The sequence below is a fragment of the Lampetra planeri genome, chromosome 1 (assembly GCF_965212315.1).
Source record: "Lampetra planeri chromosome 1, kcLamPlan1.2.h2, whole genome shotgun sequence".
NCBI classification, from domain to species: Eukaryota; Metazoa; Chordata; class Hyperoartia; order Petromyzontiformes; family Petromyzontidae; genus Lampetra; species Lampetra planeri.
Window position 1 is genome coordinate 24,385,858 of NC_136107.1, and position 22,728 is coordinate 24,408,585.

The 22,728-nt window shown below is 42.7% G+C and overlaps 1 protein-coding gene across 1 annotated transcript in view; it reads right to left on the minus strand.

Annotated features, from left to right (window-relative positions):
- Positions 1 to 8,742: 8,742 nt before the first annotated feature.
- The window catches only part of LOC144720554 (integrin alpha-8-like), a 127,337-nt gene continuing 113,351 nt past the window's right edge, over positions 8,743 to 22,728 (minus strand). Inside the window, exons 28-30 of the mRNA XM_078597350.1 lie at positions 16,356 to 16,457; positions 15,272 to 15,394; positions 8,743 to 14,900 (exon numbers count right to left, since the gene is read on the minus strand). Coding sequence (XP_078453476.1) covers positions 14,808 to 14,900; positions 15,272 to 15,394; positions 16,356 to 16,457 — 318 coding nt within the window. The 3' untranslated portion in view covers positions 8,743 to 14,807. The remainder of the gene's footprint in view (positions 14,901 to 15,271; positions 15,395 to 16,355; positions 16,458 to 22,728) is intronic.

The following is a 22,728-nucleotide window of genomic DNA, read 5'->3' on the forward strand; positions in this document are numbered from 1 at the left end:
CAATGCTAAAGACAGCCGATGGAAGATATCTGGCTTTGAAGTTCACAGCCAGCTCTTGAAAGCTCACACTACATCATATCAGCCAGCTCTGGCTTGGTTCACATCAAAATTATCCTCTGCTCTGATTGCCAATGTTTCTGGGCATCCTAAAACCTCATTTGAAATCCTCTAAACTTCCTGCTGCATTCACAGAACCTGTCTCTCTCCACTACCCCAGCAGCAGTTGCCCAGTGCGAACGACTCCCCTCTAATGTTTCTGAAAAGGTATGAAAAAGGTATGAATGCATGCTTGTTTCTGATTCTGCCTTCTGTTGCTTGTACCGACCCTTGACATTTTCACCACCACCACCACCAACCCTTGACATCTCTCCAGTCATCCCAAATAACGTCACCACCATTATTTGCAACCTACATTCTTGATTCCTCTAGCGACGCTGACTCTCTACCTGCGCTACCTCATACATCATAATAAGATCGCTTATAGCCTCCATTTCCTCTGGTACTGGTCTCAGAGCCCCCAAGACACATGCCACCACTCCCATCCCAACAGCCCCTACGATGGTCCCTCGATATTCCTGCAAATATCCATCCACCTCAAACCTCCCCCTCCTTGGAACATTTCTAAAAAGGGGTCACCGATAAAGACCTCTCTAAACACCCTCCCTCCAGTCTCCACGACCCAGTACAACCTAGTGTCCGTCAAGTCATTATGCTTAAACTAACATTCCACGTGTGCTAAATGATATTCTCTTAGCAGACCATGTCCCCCTATCAATATTAGGTCTCCTTGTTCGCTATGCCGCTTTGAAAACTCCATCTTCGTTGAGCATCTTCTGCCGAAATCCGCGGTCAATCGTTGCTCAGTGGGAAGTCGCTCTTATGTGCTGCCCCCATAATTTGGAACTGTCTACCTGGCCACTGGTCTTCTTGACTACCTGTCCCTGTCGAAGTCCAAGCTCAATACTTGGTTATTCTCCTCTGCCTATGACGATGCCAGTGTATTGCCTATTTATTCATGTGAACCCTAGATGTAGTTACACTCGATAATTATTTGAGTTAAAATAAAATACAATACTGTAAGCATAAAGGACAACGCCTTTGTAGAACTTCATAGCAACGCCTTGCACAACCATGATAGCAATGCATGAACATGGATCAACGCAGGAACTTCTACACAAACCCAGCAATTGTGAGGCCCTCGGTTATACAGCTGTTGTCACGTGAGTATACTATGCGTATGTATGTACTCACAGAGGACTGTGAGCGCTGGTTACGCTCATGACATGGAAATAGCATGCGTTTCGCATTGCTCCGTGTCAAAATGTTAATGCTTTTGACCATGAAATATGCAATAGTCAGAATTCTTTACCATGAAACATGAGTCTGGCTTCTTAGTATAAAGTGGGAATGCCTGCCATAGGTTGCAGAACATCTTGCATTTTGTCACTTGTTCATTAATCATTAGATTTTAGCTGCAAAATGGTTGTTCCATGCAATCTCAAGAATGATTCTTTCCAGAATAACCTACAATCATTAGAAGTAGACTCCTATCCCACAAAAAAATACTTTATATGAACATCTGGCCCTTTAATGATTAATTATGCTTTAATGTCTATGCTTATTCAATCTCTGTTAAGATATTGGAAATGAATCCTAATGTATGATTAAAAGTAACTGTTATAATTAATTTGATGCTGTAAAGCAATACTTTATTGGTTCGAATTAATACAACTTCAATATAAAACGTTCTTCCTAGTTCAAGAAGTAAGTAGAATACACTATGTCCATCGCAGAGTGTGTGCAATTGGCATCCCCTTGTGAGTTTATACGCGCATTACGAGTCGGCCTACCAGTCACAGTGTATGGATGTATGTTGAAATTATTTTTCACCGTGGGCAGCGAACCGTGCCAATCGGAGGTGCGGAAAATTATCTAAGGCGTGCACCATGTTGTGTGTGCTGCCTACACAGTGACTATGGAAAAGGCTGTCGTGACCCATGCGACATTGGCATGCCGTCTACGGAACATGTGAGAAACACGGAGGAGGTGCCAGCAACGTTTTAAAAAAAACATCCCTGTGCAGTCGTAGCAAGTGAGTTTGAACACAAAGATATTGTTATTGAAATTAGGCTGTCATAGTTCACATGGACTGATTCGTGTAACCTTATCAAGTTTTGGCACACCATGAAAACAAGCTTTGTTTAATGATAGGTAACTAAATAATTTATTATTACCCTGTACAAAGGAACATGGCAAAAGTAGAGAAAGGGATGCAATGGTTAACTACTATCGTCCAAATGAATCATAAAACAATATATCAGGGTCAAATGGTAATGTTTGGTGACCGTTTCCATGGGGGCTAGTGATGTTTGTTGAACTTCATTGCAAGTGTGTAAGTTCACCCAGCCTCCTGCTCTGGTGGATTAAGCAGCGCACACTTCCCACATGTCAAGCAGGTTTCAGATACTTCCGAACAAACACGATGCCATGCAAATACAGCAAATCTTGCCTTGCTACATCACAATTCATGGGCGTGCACGACTCTCACGGTTAGCGAGATGTTAAATACCTCGCCTGTCATGCAGGAGTTCGTGGGTTCGATCCCGACCCCGACGCCTGCTGTATACGTGGAGTTTTTCGCGTCTTTCTCCCCGTCGTCGCATGATTTTTATCTCAGGGTCCTCCGAGTTTTACCCTCCACATTTAGAAATATGATAAGCCACTTCGTTGAGCTATCATTTATGGCCAGGTCGCTTCTGGAAAAGAGCTATATAGCTCAGTGGACCTTACCTGGTAAAACAAAAGTGTAGTCAAAAATATAGTTTTCTAGTTTTTTATTTATTGAGAAATTGATAGCCCAATGAAGTAGCTTATCATAATGTGGACATTTATAGCAGCCAAATACTATAAACATGTTTCTAATTGTCGAGGGAAAACCGGAGGACCCGGCGATAAATCCACGCGACCACGGGGATAAAATGCAAACTCCAAATATACAGGCATCAGGGTCAGGATCGAATCCACAACCTCCTGCATACCAGGTGAGATAGTTAACATATAACCACTGTGGTGCCAATTTGCCCTTCAGCTTCATTTGACTTTGCCCTTCAGCTTAAATTGTCCACACACAGGTTTAATTGTAGCACATTTGCCGATAGAGAAACACTTGCTTTTACAGTTAAAGTATACCCACTGTCAAGCAAGTGTAGAGGTGTAATTGTGTAGATGTGTACAGGTGTAATTGTGTAGATGTATGGGCACGGATGGGAAACAAACACAAGGGGCGGAGTTAGGGCTGTACACGGAGGAGGTGCTCGCACCGACGTCCGCACCTACATCCCCCACGGGCCCCTCCCGGGGGCCGAGTGCTATAAAAGGTGGTGAGCCGGAGGGCTCGAGGTCGAGTGTTAGCTTTAACCAGCGAAGAGTGAAGACCAGCTAGAATAGGCCCCGGAGCTCCCCTGGCTCGCTGTCCTTGTCAGGACCGACCAGGGCAAGCCGGTGGCGTGGCCCCGAGAGCCCAGACTGACGTTCTTATAAGAGCCGGTCTGGAGACTCAGGGTGCCGGGATCCCAGCTTGACCAGGGCTGGGATAGGTAGCCTCCCCTAGCTCCGTAGTGGAGGACTCGGGCGTAGGTTAGCGGGGTTAGACGTTGTGTCTCCCTGATAGACGAGTGAAGGGGACGATACCCCTTCAAGAGTTGTGTGTACCCGTTACTGTACACGAGTTGGTATTAATAAATAAGTGTGCCTCCGACCCCGTCGTCAAAGCCTCCTGAATACTTACTACACAAGTTTAGGGGTCAATTAATTGTCAGTTACAGAAAACCTGTCTTGACTTTGGTTCAGCAATCCTTCAAGTCAAGACCATAGGTTGTAATGGTGTGGAGGGGTTTACAAGGCAATATACTTAAAATCGCTGTCACTGGCAAGGGCAATTATGTATGTTTACACATTTCAAAGTGTCACTCTTCTCTTCGTCACAACATATGCATTTGCAAAAGTATATTGTATAGGCACATATGTTGCCTACATGGTGTTACCTGCAGCATCATTGCCTCCCATTCCCATTTCCAACGTCACCCTGCCAATTCTAAGCTCGCTTTTACCTCAAACTGTCGGTGGCAAATTCATATAAATCCAACTACTGTATATAGTTACACAACCTCAAGTTAACGTTTTTACAATAATGTGAGAAATAACTTAGATTCTGTACAATGCGCTTTGATACGGTAATCCCGACAGGAATGGGCTAGGCTTTCGACTGGTGGTTTTGGGATACGTTATCAGAAACGGTGAGATGAAAGCTAGATCCAAGTCCAAACACACTTTGGGAAGGAAGCAAGACTTCAACAACACCGATTGTGATTCACTTCACTTGAGACACAAACATCCTTATCCTTTGTACAATCAAATACTTTTACATGTTTTGCTATTCCACTTGCACGGCTACCAGACGTATTAATCCACTTAGGTAATTTCCTCGTATTGTTTCAATGTTAAAACAGCAATAAAGTGTGCAGCTCTTCTCACCCCTCTTTGTACAACACGTGCACTTTAGTGAAATGTATTTGCTATACTGTTTCCCCGACTATGAAAGTGCCATTCCACCACAGTTACATAAAGGCCACCACTGGTGCACTGTATACAGTTTCAGCATTCCTTGACAACAAGAGAGCATCCCTACGTCCACATGTCAAATTTGGCAGTAGAGACGATTAATTTGAGTAACACGTGGCAACATTTCCCTTTGCACACCACCACATGATTCAATTGAATTTCATGAGTAAGTGCTCGAGCAGCAGCTGTGGCTTCACGATATGCATTGACCCCTCACGTTGATCTGAACGAGGTCTATAGAACACGTTGCCTCCTTCACCACCCCAAGCAGTCAAATGCACATGAGAAAGAGTGTAACCGTTGCCTGACGTCGTGATGCATACCTGGAACGTAACATCGTGGATGTGGGATTGGTGGATAATGCAGAGATGGAGCTAACACATGTGTAGTGACATCGGGGATGTCACTATATGGTGCCGGCTCGGGAGGGCCGTGGCGTGCGATATACTTACATCGCGGACAGCACCGTATGGGTTGCTGTGTAGGCTGGCTCTAGCACAGCACGGCGTGCGATGCACCGTCATCGCCTACACCCCGTGGGTGGGTGGGATAGCGCAGGCACCACGCATAGCGTGTAGTGCGGGCCCCCACAAGGGGAAGCGGGAGAGTGTCAGCCCAGGGACAGGGTTGCCCCGGGCCATGGCACTCTGGTTGATCCCGTAGACACGTGATCCGCAGTGTCCACTGAGAAGGCCCCAGGTGGGGGGGGGGGGGGCTACGGGGTGATCACGTGTCCGGGGAGAGCTCTCGAGGGGAATCGAGAGGGAGCTAGAATGCTCGAGAAGGTGGGTGGGGCCGAGGGCAGAGCGGCCTCGACCCGGGAGGATATAAGGTGGGTCCCTGAGAATCTGGAAGCTCTACATCTACAAGCTGGAAGCTCTACATCCTACAAGGCATCAGCACCTGGTCGGGGATCCGAATATGGGTCCGACCCACTCCTATGTATAGTGTAGTTAGCTGGGTAGTCACCACCCGAAGCGACCCTCCGGGAGGCGCACGGTCACCTCGCGGAGCTCCTCCAGGCTGCGGCTTTGCTCCTCATGGAGATCAATCCCACGGTCTGGATGGTGAAGGAGGGAGCGGCGATGCCGCTCAAGGACGGCGACTCTGCCGCCATTTCACAGCAGGCGGGGAAGTCGGCGGCGCAGCCCGCGCATTCGGCCGCCATTTTGTCACCGGCGCGGAGCGCGCAGCCCGCCAAAATTGAAGTCGCGCCATCAGCGCCGATGGACATCCCGGCTCTCCGACGTCGCCTACCAGTGGTGACTGGGTGGCCTTCAAGCGGCGGTTCCTCACGAACGCCGACTTGGCGGGATGGACGGAGGCAGAGGCGCTGCGGGCGTTGCCTGCCGCCCTCGACGACGATGCCCTTGCAGCGTTTCTAACCATCCCGCTGCCGTAGAGGTCCACCCTCACGCAGGCTTTCGACCAGATGGTGTCTATTTACGAGCTTCCGGTGAACACGCGTCACATTCGCTACGCGACAGAAGGGGGAAAACGAGTTGGCCCTCGCCTTCCGTAGCACGCTTTTGGCGCTAGCGAAAGCCGCCTTCCCTAAAATGGACCATGATGGAATCGACGCGTTGGTCCTCGAGAGATGGCTGCCCTTGGCGACAACCCTCCACACCATCCTTCCAGTCGAAGATGATGACGTCTTGTCTCTTAAAGTCGCTAAGTGCATCCAAGCCCAGCAACTTCTACAACAGGACAGGGTGCTGGTGACATGTGCCATGTCCCGCACGGAGCCGGGGCCCCTTTCGGCATGCACGTCGACTCGGGGTGGTGGCGACTGGGGTGATGGCGGCGCGTGACATACGGACGAGAAGCGACGGCCAAGATCGTCGTCACGTTCCAGAGGCGGCCATGTTACCTGCTACAATTGCGGCCTGCTGGGGCATGTGTCATCGGGCTGCCGCATACCACGACGGCGCCTCCCAGCATCACCGCCATCCTACGCTTCCCTACACCCTAAGGTGCTGCGCGACTGACGTCCCCTGAACGGCCGCGCATGCCAACTTTACAGGCTTCAAGCACGAAGGATCCGTCGACCCGGCCTACTGCTCTCCGTGAGGAGCCGAGTTCGGTGGAACATTTACACATTCCCCCCAGGACCTCCAGGGTGAGCGAACCCACCTCCCCTGGGGGCCCAGCATCACGGCCTCGCTCAAAGACTTGTTTTTCGTGATCCCCTTGCACACACGCTCCCACGCTGTCAGTTGCTTGTCGTGCTCGTTGAGTGATGGCGGTTATACTGGTAGGAACGAAGTGGACCAGACCACCAATAGATTATATCGTCCGACCGTTTGTCCGTCCGTCCGTCCGCGTCCGTTTGTCCGTCCGTCCGTCCGACAAGATGGCCGCCCGCTCCCCCTGCGCGTGTGTGTGTGTGTGTGCGTGTGTGTTTGCGTGCGTGCGTGTGTGTGCGTGTGTATGCGCGTGTGTGTGCGTGTGTGTGCGTGTCTGTGTGTGCGTGCGTGTGTGTATATGTGTGACTGTGTGCGTGTGTGTGCGTGCGTGTGTGCGTGTCCGGCCCACTCGAGCGGCGTGATGAATGGGCGCTATTGGGCTTCGGATCGTTATTCACGGCGAACTGGAAGCGTAGCAACACAACTTCATTACGTGTGCGTGCGTGCATGTATGTGTGTGTGCGTGCGGTGTGTGTGCGTGTGTGTGTGCGTGTGTACGTTTATGCACGTGTGTGCGCGTGTGCGTGTGTGTGCGGTCGATATCCCTGTACCGGTATTAGTATTATTCCTACCAGCCCACCCCGCAGGGTCCTGTTTGGCTGATCCTCGCCGCCATTGAGCTCACTAGCGTTGTTACACGGTGAAGGTGGGAGGTGTGGTGGTAGGGGGGATCCCGAGGTTTTACGTGGTTTGTTTGCTTGTTGATGTGTTGTTGTTATGAGTTCGCTGGTTTACACCCTTCTCCCTGTTTGGCATGTACATTTGTGGATAGTGTCATTTTTGTACAGGTGGGTTTGGGTATTTATTGCTGTTCTGTTATAGTTGCGGCACACTATGTTTTTCTTGCATTTCAATAATGTGCTAATGTAAGCAGTACGACAAGTACATCACATATCTATCAGTGCGTGAGGTGTGTTTCTCACACAACTGCAAGAACAGATTTGATTGTTTCCTCACACGAACATAAAAACAACCGTTTTAAAAATACTAATGAACTCTCCAACCCAACTTAAAAATAATCGTGAAACTTAGACAAAACTTTAATGGATAATGTAGAATTATGATTATCATTAAGTATTAGCTAACATGCTGTAAATACAGACACAATTAGTGATTGAAAAGCAAAAGTAGCTATCCTTGCTCAAGATCCAACTCATGAGGTTTCAGCACTGCCTTTTCACCTTCAGGCCTACCTGGACCCCATGCCTTAGTATAGATTGTTGTGTTGTTGGTCACGCACACATCTGCAGCATGAGTTGTGAGACTTGTGATCTCAGCTCCATGCAATATGCCACATCAGCTGTGTGATGAATTAGGATATTTTGCGTTGACTGTGGGTAACACAACAGATTCTGTTATACACTCATACTTGTAGAGCTTAAAAGGCTGTATAATGTCTGGATAAAAGGAATGTGGAAGTGTGTGGCCTCCCATATCATTGATTTTTCACCTGGTTAAACAGAATATACTTGAAACTTGATGTGAATCAAGAAGGGTCCGCATGGATATGTGAATAACAATGTTTTTTCTTTATTCAATAATACCGTGACAATAGTATCAAATTCGAAGCAAATACTTGAATTCAAGTACCAGAAATATCAAAGACCCCCCCCCCCCCGTATAGCCTTAACAGATTGTGGGGAAAAGTACTGTTAGCGAGCACCTAGAAAGGCCAGCACAGTGGGTCGCCAACAACACGCCCGAACGCCTTTGTTTCCCTAGTGGCGATGTCTACACACTGCACCAGGTACTCATTCAAAGCAGTTGACCTACGGGAGGCCCATGACCGGTTCAGCCAATCGTCTTTGGTGTTGACCGTGAGCGGCAATCAAATCCGGGTTGCCAGGTTCGTTGCGTAGCGCACTAACCGTTACACTACCGCTGTGTAGGCCACTTATTCCGTACACATTCATACATGAAACACAATCTCATTCTGTTTACAAAAAAAGCCATACTTTATTCAAAATAATGCTATATTAGAACACATGTACATTATTTACACAGCAAAAGGATTGACATAAAACAAAATTAAATGCAGTCCTCTTTTTTTAATAACACAAAAAGCAAGCACTTTGTTATTGTTGTATTGATTGGGGCAGGCTAATGAACTCAATTGATTAAAATCACACTTTTTTTTTACAAACTGCATTGTGATAATGTTTATACATATATACTTGTGCATGTGTGTGTAATTGTTATATACTCTTTAACACATTTAACTAGCTATGGTATATTTAGACTCAAATACAATAAAATCGGCATACCTTAATTCGAAATTGGAGCACATACAATCGGTATTGGCATACAAGAGTCACACGAATGAGTATGCTGATCATGAAACGCACATTAACTTTCGCACCAGAATATTGGTTTAAAACAGCAAACTGGAACGAATAAGAGCAGTACACTGCTAGTTATATTATTTCGACGAGGTGAAGATGCAGTCAGGCGGAGAAACGGGAAAATATGTCGGAGCTCAGGTTACACTGTAAATTAAGTTAATGTGTTGGCTCATACGTTGTCTGTTTCACTGAAGCCAAGATGAAGGTCTTACCAAAGAATATTTAGTTAATATTTATTTCATCTCGGTCTCCATTGAAACACACACTTCCATTCTCGACAGGATAAAAAAAAATACTGTAATCTATCATTAACCTACATCGCCTTGCACGTTGGAAATAGAGTACCTTTAAGGACCAAACAAAGCTCCATAACATACCACATTTACCTAAGTAATAATATTTTTTTCTTTTCTTAAACATCCATCGTGGTCAATGATCAACTTCTCCATATTTTCCAGAAACGTCGTAACAGCACAAATGCTATGGGTTAGTGCTCACCGCTAACATTATCCTCTTTCATCGGAAAAGTTTTAGACAATTCAATTCAACGGCAATTAAAGCTAAATGTTAAAGTATCTATTGGCAGGTTGATGAAATTGTTCTCCAGCCACGCTTATCAAGGGCATTAAGGTGTAAGGAGCTCCTGAGTCTGGCTTTGATTGGATCTCAACTTAACATCGCACGTTAAGTGTAAAACGAACAGCTTCGCAGGACTTAATTTAACATATGCAACTTAACGCTCCTACGGGTTGTGAATATTACAGATACCTTATCAACTTGTTTATATGCAAGTTGTTTTTGTATTGCAAACTATTCAAATGTAGGTTGTGCTGTGTTGTCACGTTTAACAAAAAAACGTGGCATAAAGCCTGCTGACAGTTAAAGCAGAAGACTATACGATACTATTCGGACGTAAAATTACAGGAGATGTAGGATTAGTTACATTGACTCAGAATGGACTCGACAAAAGGTTATGTTCGGTGGAAAGTCTACACAAACTAGGATGCTACCATCCGCGTAAGAAACAGATGTGTGGGTTTAGGAGGAAGTGTGCTCGTTGAAACATTCGTCTTAGGTCAGACACATTTGTCCATCAAAGAGCCAAATAACGTTTCCACTTACTACTTGATCTAAACACATTTACTTGGGAAAGTCATTACCTTCTAGGTACAATAATCAATATTCAAACTGAATAAAAGTAAAACAAATTCTAGAGAAAAACATGACTCAATTGAATAACGCACTGCAGTCAAGCAAAGATGAGCCATTACTTTCAGCTAACAAAGTCTTGTGCAAATTTGAGCAGCACTATTACTAAACCACAAACTGTCATTTGTAAAAAACGCGGAAAATGAAAATATAAAAAATGAGAACCTGAACTTGCATTATTTGTAAGTATCATGTTTTATACAATGTAATTATTCATCAGTATGTTTAGGAAACTTTAAATTAAAGCCATCAGTGGATTTGAGTCAGTTTTTGTAGACTTTCCATGGATCTGGTAATTTTCCCAACCAATACAACAAATATTAGCAATTGCCACATTAAATACACCATTTAATTCAATATGCAGCTTCAAAAAAATGCTGCAAGAAGCTTACAATTAATTTCCGATTTTTTTATTAATCATAGAACATTCCAGTAGAATTCATAATCTTGCCAAAGCAATTCCACAAAAGCCACTACTTCCTTGGCCGAATAAATCACTGTGATAAATTCATCACTTGCAGTCTAATCTGCATTTACAAAATCACTTTATTAATTACAAACCCACTCTTGTACAATGTCAGCAGCACACCCAAGGTAAGAATCTGCAAAAGCATTGCTCAGAATTTTGTACTCGCACCAAATATGCAAACATGTCAAATGCATGCATTTTAATGTCAAACACATAGCTGACAGACAGCTCATGTAAGTGTTTATTTTTGAAAGTCACATATTGGAACTGCTTTTAATGATTTGATAAAGAAAAAATTGCTGTACGATTTGTTGGAACATGTGTTATACGAGCCACGGTTACAGGATCTTATCATAAAACAGTTACTACTGCTTTTGGCAGACTCTTACCCCAGTCATTCTTCATAGACCTTATACATATTACAGTATTATGCAGTCTACCAACCACACTAGGCAGTGTACAAAATAAAACCGCACACACACTAAACGAAATACAAAATAAATGCCACACTTAAATCAAGTTGGCAGACACCACAATATGCAGAAACTTTCATAAATCGTGAACCTGTTACAAAATAATTTAACTTATAAAAATAACAATGACAAGTGGAATTGTATGACCTAAAATGTCTACATGGGGAAAAATGAGTCGTATACCCATGTAACAAAGGCTGAACGAATAGAATTGGCTCATGAATATACGAGGCGGAATCAAAATGTCACAATGTTGCCTTGCTCTTGTGGCAGGGCCTTGTGTCTCACCACAATTGCGGACCCAATTATAATTGAAAAGTCACCTAAATTAAGTGCACACTTTCCAACTGTTGGTAAATTCAATTTCTGACCATATATGTAACCAGATAATTCCATGAATGAACGTTTACAAAAAAATATATCAATGAGTATGTTAAAATGTATGTTTTCAGGACCCAGTTTGCAGTGCTTCATTAAAAAAAGGCAGAGGTTTCCCAAAATTAATTCCTCCCCCTTTACAGGCTTTATTATTTTTTTACCAATGTCCCTCGTGTGCATGGAAGATGAATTAAGATTTGAATGTAGATGTTCATTGTAGGGCAGTCCAGGGAATGAAGTTTGAGAATTTCTATACAGGTTAGGGGGGAAAACCCCAATTATAACGCATGCCATCATGTGATCAAAAACAAAGCCAAACCACAGAGCACTCGTTTATTATCCGAGGACAATTCTGTAAAGACAAAGTTTTCACCCCAAGCCCAGATGACCACGCTGTCTGCAAGATGTGCTCTCGTCGGTGAATGCACTGAAATAATGTTCTTAGTGAACCCCAGTGTAGAAAAAAAAGCACAGCATTCTAATACAGTCGAAAGACACAGCCACAATGCTTCTATTTTAATTCCAACAATCCCGCCTTTGTGGCGTGGTTATTGCCAATCTTACCTGTACATTTCCATCGCTTGTATGTGCCAAGAGACAGGAAATACAACACAATTATACAAAAAAAATGCTTGCATCATGATTATGGCTATTACAGTAACGGGAGGCAGATAATAATAGCGACCAATGCTCCACACTACACTTTATTTTATTAACTCCTGATAAATTAACCCTTGAAAGGATCTAGTACAAGCGTACATTTTGGAAGGTGTATTGGCTTTGATTGTACAATGCTCGCAATAGCACAAGACAAGAGGTCATTTTGGCAGTAACATTATTGGCAAGATTTTCCACACTTCAACTATTCCTGACTTTCTAACAGTGATTAAAAGTGCACGCAGCCGATACATTGGGGACATTATTAAAGTAATGTACAATAAAATGAAATGTCTAAATGTGTTAAAATTTGCCTTTAAAGTGTTTTATATAAACATTTAATGCGCTTTAAAAAAATCCAGATTTTTAGATCAGACATTTGCTAACATGCCTTTTGCAAGTAAAGTGCAGGAGCTTAATTATTTGACAGATACAAAACACGAGCATACATCAAAACCAAGACAAGGGGAAGTCATTGTATCAAAGATAGCTGAGCAACATTAGTGTTCTTTTTTAACTTGATGGCCAATTCACATCAAGCCAATGAATTGTAAAACATGCATTGTGATGATATCCATTGACTATATAATCTGTGATTTAATAGTATGTGGCAGTCACGAAAAGGGGTTATAAAGCTGGATATCTGTTGAAATGTCAAAGCCGTATACGTTACAATATAATTTGGTTATTACATTTGAGACTACCATAACGAATAACCGAAAACTCTCTCCTGCATTGTCACATACCAAGTAAAATTCTATAGCACTCCAAAGGCCACAACCACCACCACCACCACAAAATCATCTCATCCCTATATTCGCATGCCATAACTATGCAGTCACAGGTGGTCACAATTGGAAATTGTATGCATCATCAATTAGTCAGTGTGTTTTTTTTAATCCTGATGCAAACATAAAATATAGTGATAATCAATTATATGTTGTATGTAATTCGTTCGCATGGCCCTCCGCCGCCACTAAAGGAGATACGTTTACCACAATGTTGAAACAATAGTTTATTAAATTGGATTGTGCCCCAAAATTAGACGGGTAGCGTCTGTTATTCCTGATACAACACCAGTTTACAGGGCTTTCCAACCAAGGACAAAGCACGTGGAAGAAGAACATTGTCATATTGCACTCCAACGAGGGCAGTATTACCAAATTGTCATGCAGCCATCAAGAGCATCATTTTTGCAGTCTATGTTTTTCTTAATTCTTTAAATTACCCTACAGCTTATAAAAAACATAAATACTTTTGTGAACAATGCATGTTGTTACTATTATAATTAAGATAAATATACATGTGTTTTGTCCTCAAACAATGAAGATCAATTGTAAATGTGATACCAGACACTCATAATTCAGCACCAAAAAAAAAACAGAAATAGCTACATATGCAATTCCAACAGACACTGCACCTCACACACTTCTTTGGCTTCTAGGAATTTGCAGCTGACTGTGGAAAGGGTAGCAGTGATTAAAATAGAATGCCTATAGAAGCATAAGTGGCTTATGTCGGACGTGAAGGCACATTGGCAAAGTGTCGAAGCCACTCCTGTGGAAGCGCGGCATTTATTATTCTGTCAAGCAATCAACATAAAAGGTTTAAACATTGGTGCTCCAAACTCTAGGTGTAGAGAAATGCATAATTAAACCAACCCAATCAGCCGAATACCTCTTAAAATAAGATGCAGAGTTGAACAATCGACAATATGTTTTGGTAGCATATGCAGCTTCATTAATTACACGACTCGTGATGAGGGGAAAAACCCAAAATTTATATTTTTGTCATTGTTTATGGATCAGGCAGGTTGAAAGTGTGCATGTCAAGGCTTGCATCGGGGGGGTAGGCATTGATACCGAGCAAATAGCCCAGTGCTTTCCCTCAGATGGACGGTGCAGAAATTAAAGTCCTTAACAACACGCGACACTGAAGAAAAACAGTTGTTAACATTCAGTGCAAGAAGCAGAGGTTTTAAGGAACCACCATCCAAGCATGATCCAAAGAAATGCTGGCAGAGACCTGAGTTAGAACAGCAAATCCAGTTCAACCTGTTCCTGTCATTTCACACAGCCCAGCACAGTGTGGGTCTGCACAACTCTGCATGGCTTGATCAACTCTTCCCATTCAGTAGACAGTGTATTAATCAGACAGACAGTCTCGTGGCCTAACATCTGTTCTCTAGGGACCAGGTCCCTTGCCAATGCGAATAAAATAATTGTTGAATATTGTCTTTGGATATTTAATGTAATTTTCTCTGTTGCGATTGCTCCCAATTTGAGCATCATATCTTGTCCGTGGCGTTTCATGCTGCTTGATCCCATGCAGTCCGTTTCTGGCCATTCCAGGCATCTGACATTTGGCTCAGTGTTGCTGCTCAACGTAGTCAGACGTGAGGCCAGCTTCTTTCAGAATCTAATTCAATCCGGTCTCGTCAGGCCTGGTGCAGATTAGTCCCGGCTTGCTTCGGTCAGGCTTCCACTCCATTCTGCCGCGGCTTGAGAAATGCTTTTTCAGCGGGAATCTCATCATGCATGTAGCGCTCCCGCTTGAAAAATCCCATCTGCACGTTTGCATGTGTACGTGTGCAAACGTGTGAAGGTGTGCATGCAGGTGTGATGGTACATAGATGCAAAAGCGTGATATTTTAATTTGTGTGTTTTATGCAATGGACGGACACAAAAACAGAAACAAAAATTACGTTAAACATTGTAAAAGGAAGAAGAAATCCAATTGAATACATTTTAGTGTCAGCCACGGTTATAAGGAATTTCCTATTTTTTCCGCAACTGTTTGAAATGTCCTTTTTTACATAAAATGACGTAAATTATATTCTCAAACATCTCAACCACTTGCGGATGTATGCGACGTGTAAATGCAATGGGTGTAACCGCAATGACCCAGCCCGCCCCCTCCCTAAGGGCTGCAACTCACCTTCCACAGGGCATAGACGAGCAGGGCCAAGAGCAGCAGCCCGGCTAGCACAGCCAAGAAAATCACCCAGTAGGGCACAGGGCGCTGGAATCCCGCTTTCACAAGAACCACCGTCGTGTTCACCTGGCGACCCACAATGCACACACGATGGGAACGTCGTCGATGTCATCTCCTCCACTGTGCCATTATCTCCTATTTAAATGGGTGTCCTTCACAATAGCTTTAACAGCCGACGAGTACTACTACAATCTGGAGGCAAATCCCCAACCCAAAATGAAGGATTATGACAGCTTAGCACTTCATGTACTGAATATTTACCTGCTGCTGCTGTTTAAAACAAACTATTTACATTACAATTATTATAAATATCTTGAGCGAAGTGAAGGATTAATTCCTGTTACACAATAACCTGGGTCAGTGAAAATGGTTGGTGTTACAATATCCTTAACGTATACATAAAAGCATTACCAATTCTCAATGTTTATTTTATCAGGAAGGCCAACCATTGATAATATTGGAACATTCCTTAATGAGTATATATATCTTTTGTAATAGGCCGCACATGCCAAGCATGTCAACAAATAGGTTGGTGCTCCATTGTTAACAAGAATTTGTCTCAGTCGGCTCTCACCTGGTTGTAAATAACACGTTCTGTTCAGTCAATGCATTATTCATTCATAAGCCTGCTGCAGTGCTGCTGATACTACTTCCTTGTGGGAACTCTTTTTTACAGTTTGACAATATGCTTCAAATACGAAGACGCATATTTAATCCATTAGGCATGTGGGATTACTCTTGATGATTTTCTGGCAGATTCTATTTATGTTTGTACTCGTGCTTACCGTGCAACCCAATAACACGCACTCACTGTTAATGTTCCAGTTCTAAATTATAAAACATGGCCATTACATTGCCCACCGTGCCTGGGTTGAGCAATCAATCTGAAGGTTATTTTAAAATGGCCTTTCCCAGAGGTTCTGTGCTACGACCGCACAGTGCACTGCCTTTTAAAAGCCTCGGCATAACTAAGGACTGGGAGCCAGTAGTCAATGTAATGCAGCGCAATTGCATTCATGAAACATACCACTCTGCTTCCTGATGGGAATTCATCAGGAAGTAGTTTGTAGGGCATCTCAGTGACCCGGAAAGCAGCACTGGTTTGTAGGACGACTTGATTTTGTCCTCCCTACACAAATGGGTGCACACACACAGACACACAAGTTCAGCATTGTTCAAATCTTGGCGTGGGTATCAGTAAGTGCCACTCATTGTGGCAGGCAAAGAAAAGGGAGTAGCCAAGTGGCAAAAGCTGATCAGAGATTGTAGATTTGCTATGTTGTCCCCACCTTAAGAAGGACGCTTGTGTTGCGCCCGAAACGTCGTGATTAAATGTATTTGTTTTCATTTTTAATTTATTTTATATTTTTTACCTTTTTGACTTTACCGAAAAAACCAAAGAGTACTGATCAGAGATCCTTAATGCTGTTGAATACTTGACTTTAATCTATTTCACCAGTGTGAGGCTAACCACAATTGGCCTGATTTGCAACTACTTTCTTTATTAGAAAACAGTGCGACTGTTCCAAGGAAGTGAAAAAGCACATTATTTTAAAACTTAGAATGTAGCTTGTATAGGCCGCAAAAACATACTAAATTAATAATATGACCATCTGTGCAACCAATGTTACTACAAATGATATATTGCAAAAATAGCCACCTTGTTTAAGCTTGGAATGTACATTTCTGAAGGATATCCATCTCACGTGAATATATTCTCAATATCTAATTAATGCTAGGCAGCTTTGAGCACCTCCTGACTATCCATGTAACCCACTGGCATCCACTAGAAGTGCCATTTTAAAAAAAAATGTTAACACTTGCTGCCCTGTAAACTATACTTACACCACACAATCATCACCTCAGATTTGTAACTGGTCAATAGGCCTAACTGAAAAGCATTACACATCCACGTCAATCAATTTACTTTATTTAGTTCACTGATACTAATTCAGAGGGATTCGTAAAAACAAATTAAATAGCAAACCCTCATTAAGTGTTTTTACAATTTAGTTACAGGTAATTTTCCAGCTAAGTATTTATGTTACAGCATTAGTGTGGAGTAATCTATTGAAATAAATCAATAAATACAAATGTCGTTAATGTGCATTCCACAGCAGACATTTAGCAATCAAACTCCAAAATGCAAGATACACTCAATGACAATACCCCTGATGCAGTCACAATACTATGATGTGTCATGTTATCTTATATACTACTGCGGTTGATGGTCCTCTAATCATTCTGTAAACCTTCACACCGGATTCCAACTAGTTTTCCAGATTACCCACATTTTCCAGCAAAGCCAGGAATCCACAAGGTACAAAAGTTATCATATTTCAAATTGGTGTTCATTTCCCTGAATTTTCAGAAACAGGTGGTCCCAGCATTTAGTGCATTAACAAAACATTATATATATATATATTTTTTAAATTATTTCATGGAAAGCTGCATTCTCCCATGAGCATAACCAGACAGTGACCCACAACTATGAATTCGTGAATCATACCCAACTGTTTAGTTGGGAGTGGATTCAAATGAACTCTACATTTTCCAAGTAATTAATGTCAGCACTCAGCCAATCATTATGAACTGTAATTATACTTAGAAACGTTGTACCAAATCCAGCTGCACATATCAAACAGGTATATTATATGATGATGCATGTGATGATATCCAGGGCAATGAATTAAACATTTTTACATGGAATGCTTAAACAAACCCAAAGCCCTCATTAATTGGCTGATAACACCTGAATATACCGGAAATCAGAGCTTGGGAAATTGTATGCACCAGCTCACTGCATGGCTGCCTCTGAGCCACTCGTCGAGCGTGAGTAAAAACTGTGCATGTTACAAGTTGAAATTATTAGGAATAAATGAAGGTTAAGTTTTCATTTGTTCATGGAGTTGCATAGAAAAATCCACCGTCATGAATTTGGTTCTGTTGTACGAATTCACCTTTAAGTGTACCGTATAACCACGGCAATGAAGTATCTGAAGTCTCAAAGAATGCTTTTTAACCGTGCTTATTTTTCAAAAACATATCCACTGCCTTGTTTGAAACATCACATCAATGGGGTCCACATGAACGCAACCATGAAAAACCCTTTACTTCCAATGAGAACGACATTGGGTACAATTCCACAGTCACTACACGGCTGATTTTTTTTCTTGTCAGGAATGGAGTTGGACAGAGATCAGCTTTCCATTTGACTGGGACTGGCTTTTATTAAGGGAGTGAAACGTGAGCCTTGCGAGTGTCTGCCAAGTGTAAGGGTCTGCCCTGCAGTAAGTTGCTAATTAAATTCAAGTAGGTGCATGTGCTCAGTGTGCTTATTTGCAGAGAACACAATTGTACATCGGCATTGGCATATGCAGTTGTTATGAGACGAAGGTTTCTGTAACTAGGCTCAGTTGGTCATTTTAGGGTAGACCTATGTTATATGCCACTTTCATCGTAACACTTTTTTTTACATTTTCAATGGACACCTTTTCTGGATAACAAAAAAACCTCAAGACAGCTACAATTTTAGTTTGCACACTCCTCATTTGAGCTTGGTTCACTCGATTTGGCAGGGTACTAAATGCAGAGAAACATAAAGGAAATCCTGAGTCACCCTATGTCATACAGCTATGCACTGCAAATGAAGAGTTGGCCTTCAATGCTTTTAGGAGGGGTCAAGCGATCATTGTACAAGGCATGCATTTTCTCTTAGCAGATTCAGTAAAATTCGAGTGCATAAATCCTCCAGGGGATACTCTAGGTCACGCACCACATGTACGAACATCTGAGCACTCAAATACATCCACAAAGGACCACGTCCCAAAGGCATTTTGGAGAGCGTATAAAATGCTGGGGGCAGAAAACCTCAATCCCAAATGTGCAGCCTGACCAGGGGTGGCAGCTCCAACGAAAGAGAGTAATTGCTCTGAACAACAGCGGCAGAGCTACAAGCCAGGAGAGAAAATGGTTGCGGCTGGATGAAGACTGGGAATAGGAAGCCACGGACCTTTTATGTGTTATCATCTGCAATATCAAGAAGCCATTGGTATTGGAAGAGGGATATGGTAGGATTTTATATTTGTTTGTTGTAATATAAGTGTAGTGGCATAGAATAAGTAATGTAGCAGCATAGCGCTGGCTGCTGGCGGGGAAGGGGATCTGCGGCTTACGGCAGCCCTGACATCAGCAGGCCTCGTGACACCCCAGAGGGGGATCTAGGGGAAAGGTCACAGAAGGGGCACACCAAGAACCCGCTGTTGAGTCCTATAAAGGGGGCGTGGCCGAGGGCGGAGCCATGCCGACAGTATAAGAAGGGCCCCTGTGCAGGACCTCGTGGCTGTTGATTGTAAGTGGGATCCCGTCGTGCTGCTGCTCAAGTCCATCGTCGTCACCATTCTTCTCTCAGTTGCTGCAGTCGTCGTCGCTTAATATTGCGCTGCTATACGGTTGTTAGTTGTATCGGTCAGCGCCATTGGTGTTAGACGGCTCGTGTTGTGGAAAGGCGAGGGTGTGTGTAGCCGAGGCGACTGTATGGTGTGTTAAGGGAGATTGTGCATATAATAAAGTGCCTCCAAGAATTACTGCCTCCGAGTTGAGCCACTACATAAGTATAAAGTACACAGCCGAGCCCTAGCAAATAGCCTGGACAACCAAATGAAAATACGTTTTATGATAAAATAAAAACAAGGAAAAGCATTAAATTCTAAATTTACTTTGGTGCACTTTAAAAAAAATATTAAATAAGTACTGCAGGAACACCCTTCTGGGGCCAGGAAATTATAACAGTACCCTGCTACCTTTGATTGGCAGCAGTCAAGACCATCTACGGCAACATATTGATCATTAATAACCACTGCAGAATCCCCACAAATTATGGAGTGCATCATCCATAAGAGTCCGAATCTAAGAATAACTCAAACATAATCAGGCAATTCCACTACAGCTGCACTGAGCAGCGCCACAATTTTCAGCCGTGTTAAATAATTATCAACCACCGCCATTCCATAAATAACCCCACTTGACGCTTGACAAGAGATGGCATCTGCCATTCACTGCCACTGCAAAATCCTTCTGAAGTAAATCCAAGCATTGAACAGCTGGAAACGCTCAGGTCCCGTTGATGGATGTTCATCTGGAGAATTCGGCGTTACCTCTGAAATTCTTTAGGGAGCCTAACTTGCTGCTTCATCATCATTACACGCTGTACACTTAAGTCTAAAAGGACATTCACATTCGGCCACCTCACGGCATCAAAACAGGAGCCTGCTCAAGTGACGGTGCCTTGGCCTGCTCAGGTTCATGAGCCAATATAACGGTTATCATTATAACCTCAGAATCGTGTAATTTATTAAATAAATGCAATACAATTGAAGTGACAATACCAGAGATAAATAAATACAATTATCGAGCTCTATTTCATCATTATCTTCACCATTAAATACGTTTTAAATATTCAAACTCCTAAGTAATATTTGTTTTGACTTTCTAAGTCACAAGGGGCAACCAGACTAGCTAGCATGGCAAATATTTGCTGAGTCGTGGTAGGGCACAAGTGAAACCTAATAACTTGGTGGTAGGAGTCGTGGTTCATAGAAATGAGAGACTGTGACACTGACCTATAAAGGTAATAAGCTGCCATTGGAAAACAGTACAGAAAGTAGGTCCCTATCTGTTCTGTACAGAGCTTTAATTGTGATCCAATTTTGGTCTAATTTGTCATACCTACATTATTAACTTAATTCCCACATATTGATTCATAACACATATAAATGATGGAATACCAATGTAATTTTGCAATGTATATTACCAGATGTGTACATCATATTATCCAGCACGGTATTAAGTGGAACAACTAATATATTTCTAACCATAATGGCTCAGTACTCAGGGTGAACTTAAACCACAACCTTCAACAAGGCAGAATGTATAATTTCAAGGTTACTGGTCTAGTATGCTGAGAACAATCCACGAAATGAGAAAACAGCAATAAACTATGCTGTGATGTTCTTTGAAAAAAGGTTACATAACTTTAAATTTCGATTTAAAGCTTTCGTGACTGCAGGGATTCATCTTCTTGGTTCTTTCGGTAAAGTCACGTAGAAGGGAAGTAATAAAATAATAAAAATAAAACATATTATTTTATTTTATTATGTTTTATTTTTATTATTTTATTACTTCCCTTCTACGTGACTTTACCGAAAGAACCAAGAAGAGGGTTACATAACTTTTAAGATAGTTTTTGTAAGGATTCGTTAATACAACCAAGAGCACCGATGCTACACCATGAAATTACATTTTTAATTCCATCCCTACTGTGCGAAATTATCACCTTTCAAAATATGTTTGAAATGTATTCGCCTGTGAAAGCAACACACCTGGGCCAATATACCAGACGACTATAATAAAGAACTGCAACATCAGTATGGCATGATTGAAGAGAGACAATGACCACCCAACCATTTTTTGGCAGAGGACTAGGAAAAGTGCACAACGCTTGCAAGAACGAGGAACGGAAATAGCGAGCGTCATTTCGTGAGTCAGAGCGAGGCACACGTACATTGTGCACGGAGCAAGGACAGACGCTCAAGGTTTTTTTCCAGCTGAACTAAACCGCAGCAGCAAGTTTTCCTCGAGCTACGGAAGAGGATGCCGACTGTGCACGTGTGCAAGCATATGGACGATGAGACAAAGATTCCCCATATAGCCTTGAGAGACACTTAGGGAAAGTGCTGTTAGTGAGCACCGATGATAGCAGGTATGGCACATGAGGGGTTTGTGGGGTGACCAACACCACTCCCGACCGCCTTTGTTGACACATCGCACAAGGTACTCATTTGAGGCCAAGTAGGCATAGGGGAGGCCCAGGACCGGTTCAGATATACACGATACACACGTGGTCGTACGCGGGATATGGACACTCCAGCATCCCGCACTCAGAAAACACGCGTTCCAATATAAACGTCCACGACTCTTGGGGCTAGTATCCGACTGTTAAGCGAGGACTTTTTGCGGAGATATAAAACAATTCTATGATTTTTTTTCCAATAAATTCAAAAATCAATTATTTTTAGCAACATGGTGAATGTCGCGTATATTTAATAAACATTCATTCTTACTCGTGATTGATGCATGTATTTTCAGCTTTAGAATTAATATTAACAGATTAATAAATGCACACTTGTGATCATATGGGCTAGCATCATACCTGGCCACCTTTTTTTCTCTTGTACAAATATGAACACATGGTACCGATTTAGGCTGAGTCACTCTAGGGGAGACACGTCAGGCTCAGATACCAATCATAACTTACGTCTCTCACCACGCAAATATACATACACACGAATACATATACACACACACATCTAAAGTTACATGCAGACAATGACAAAGATCCC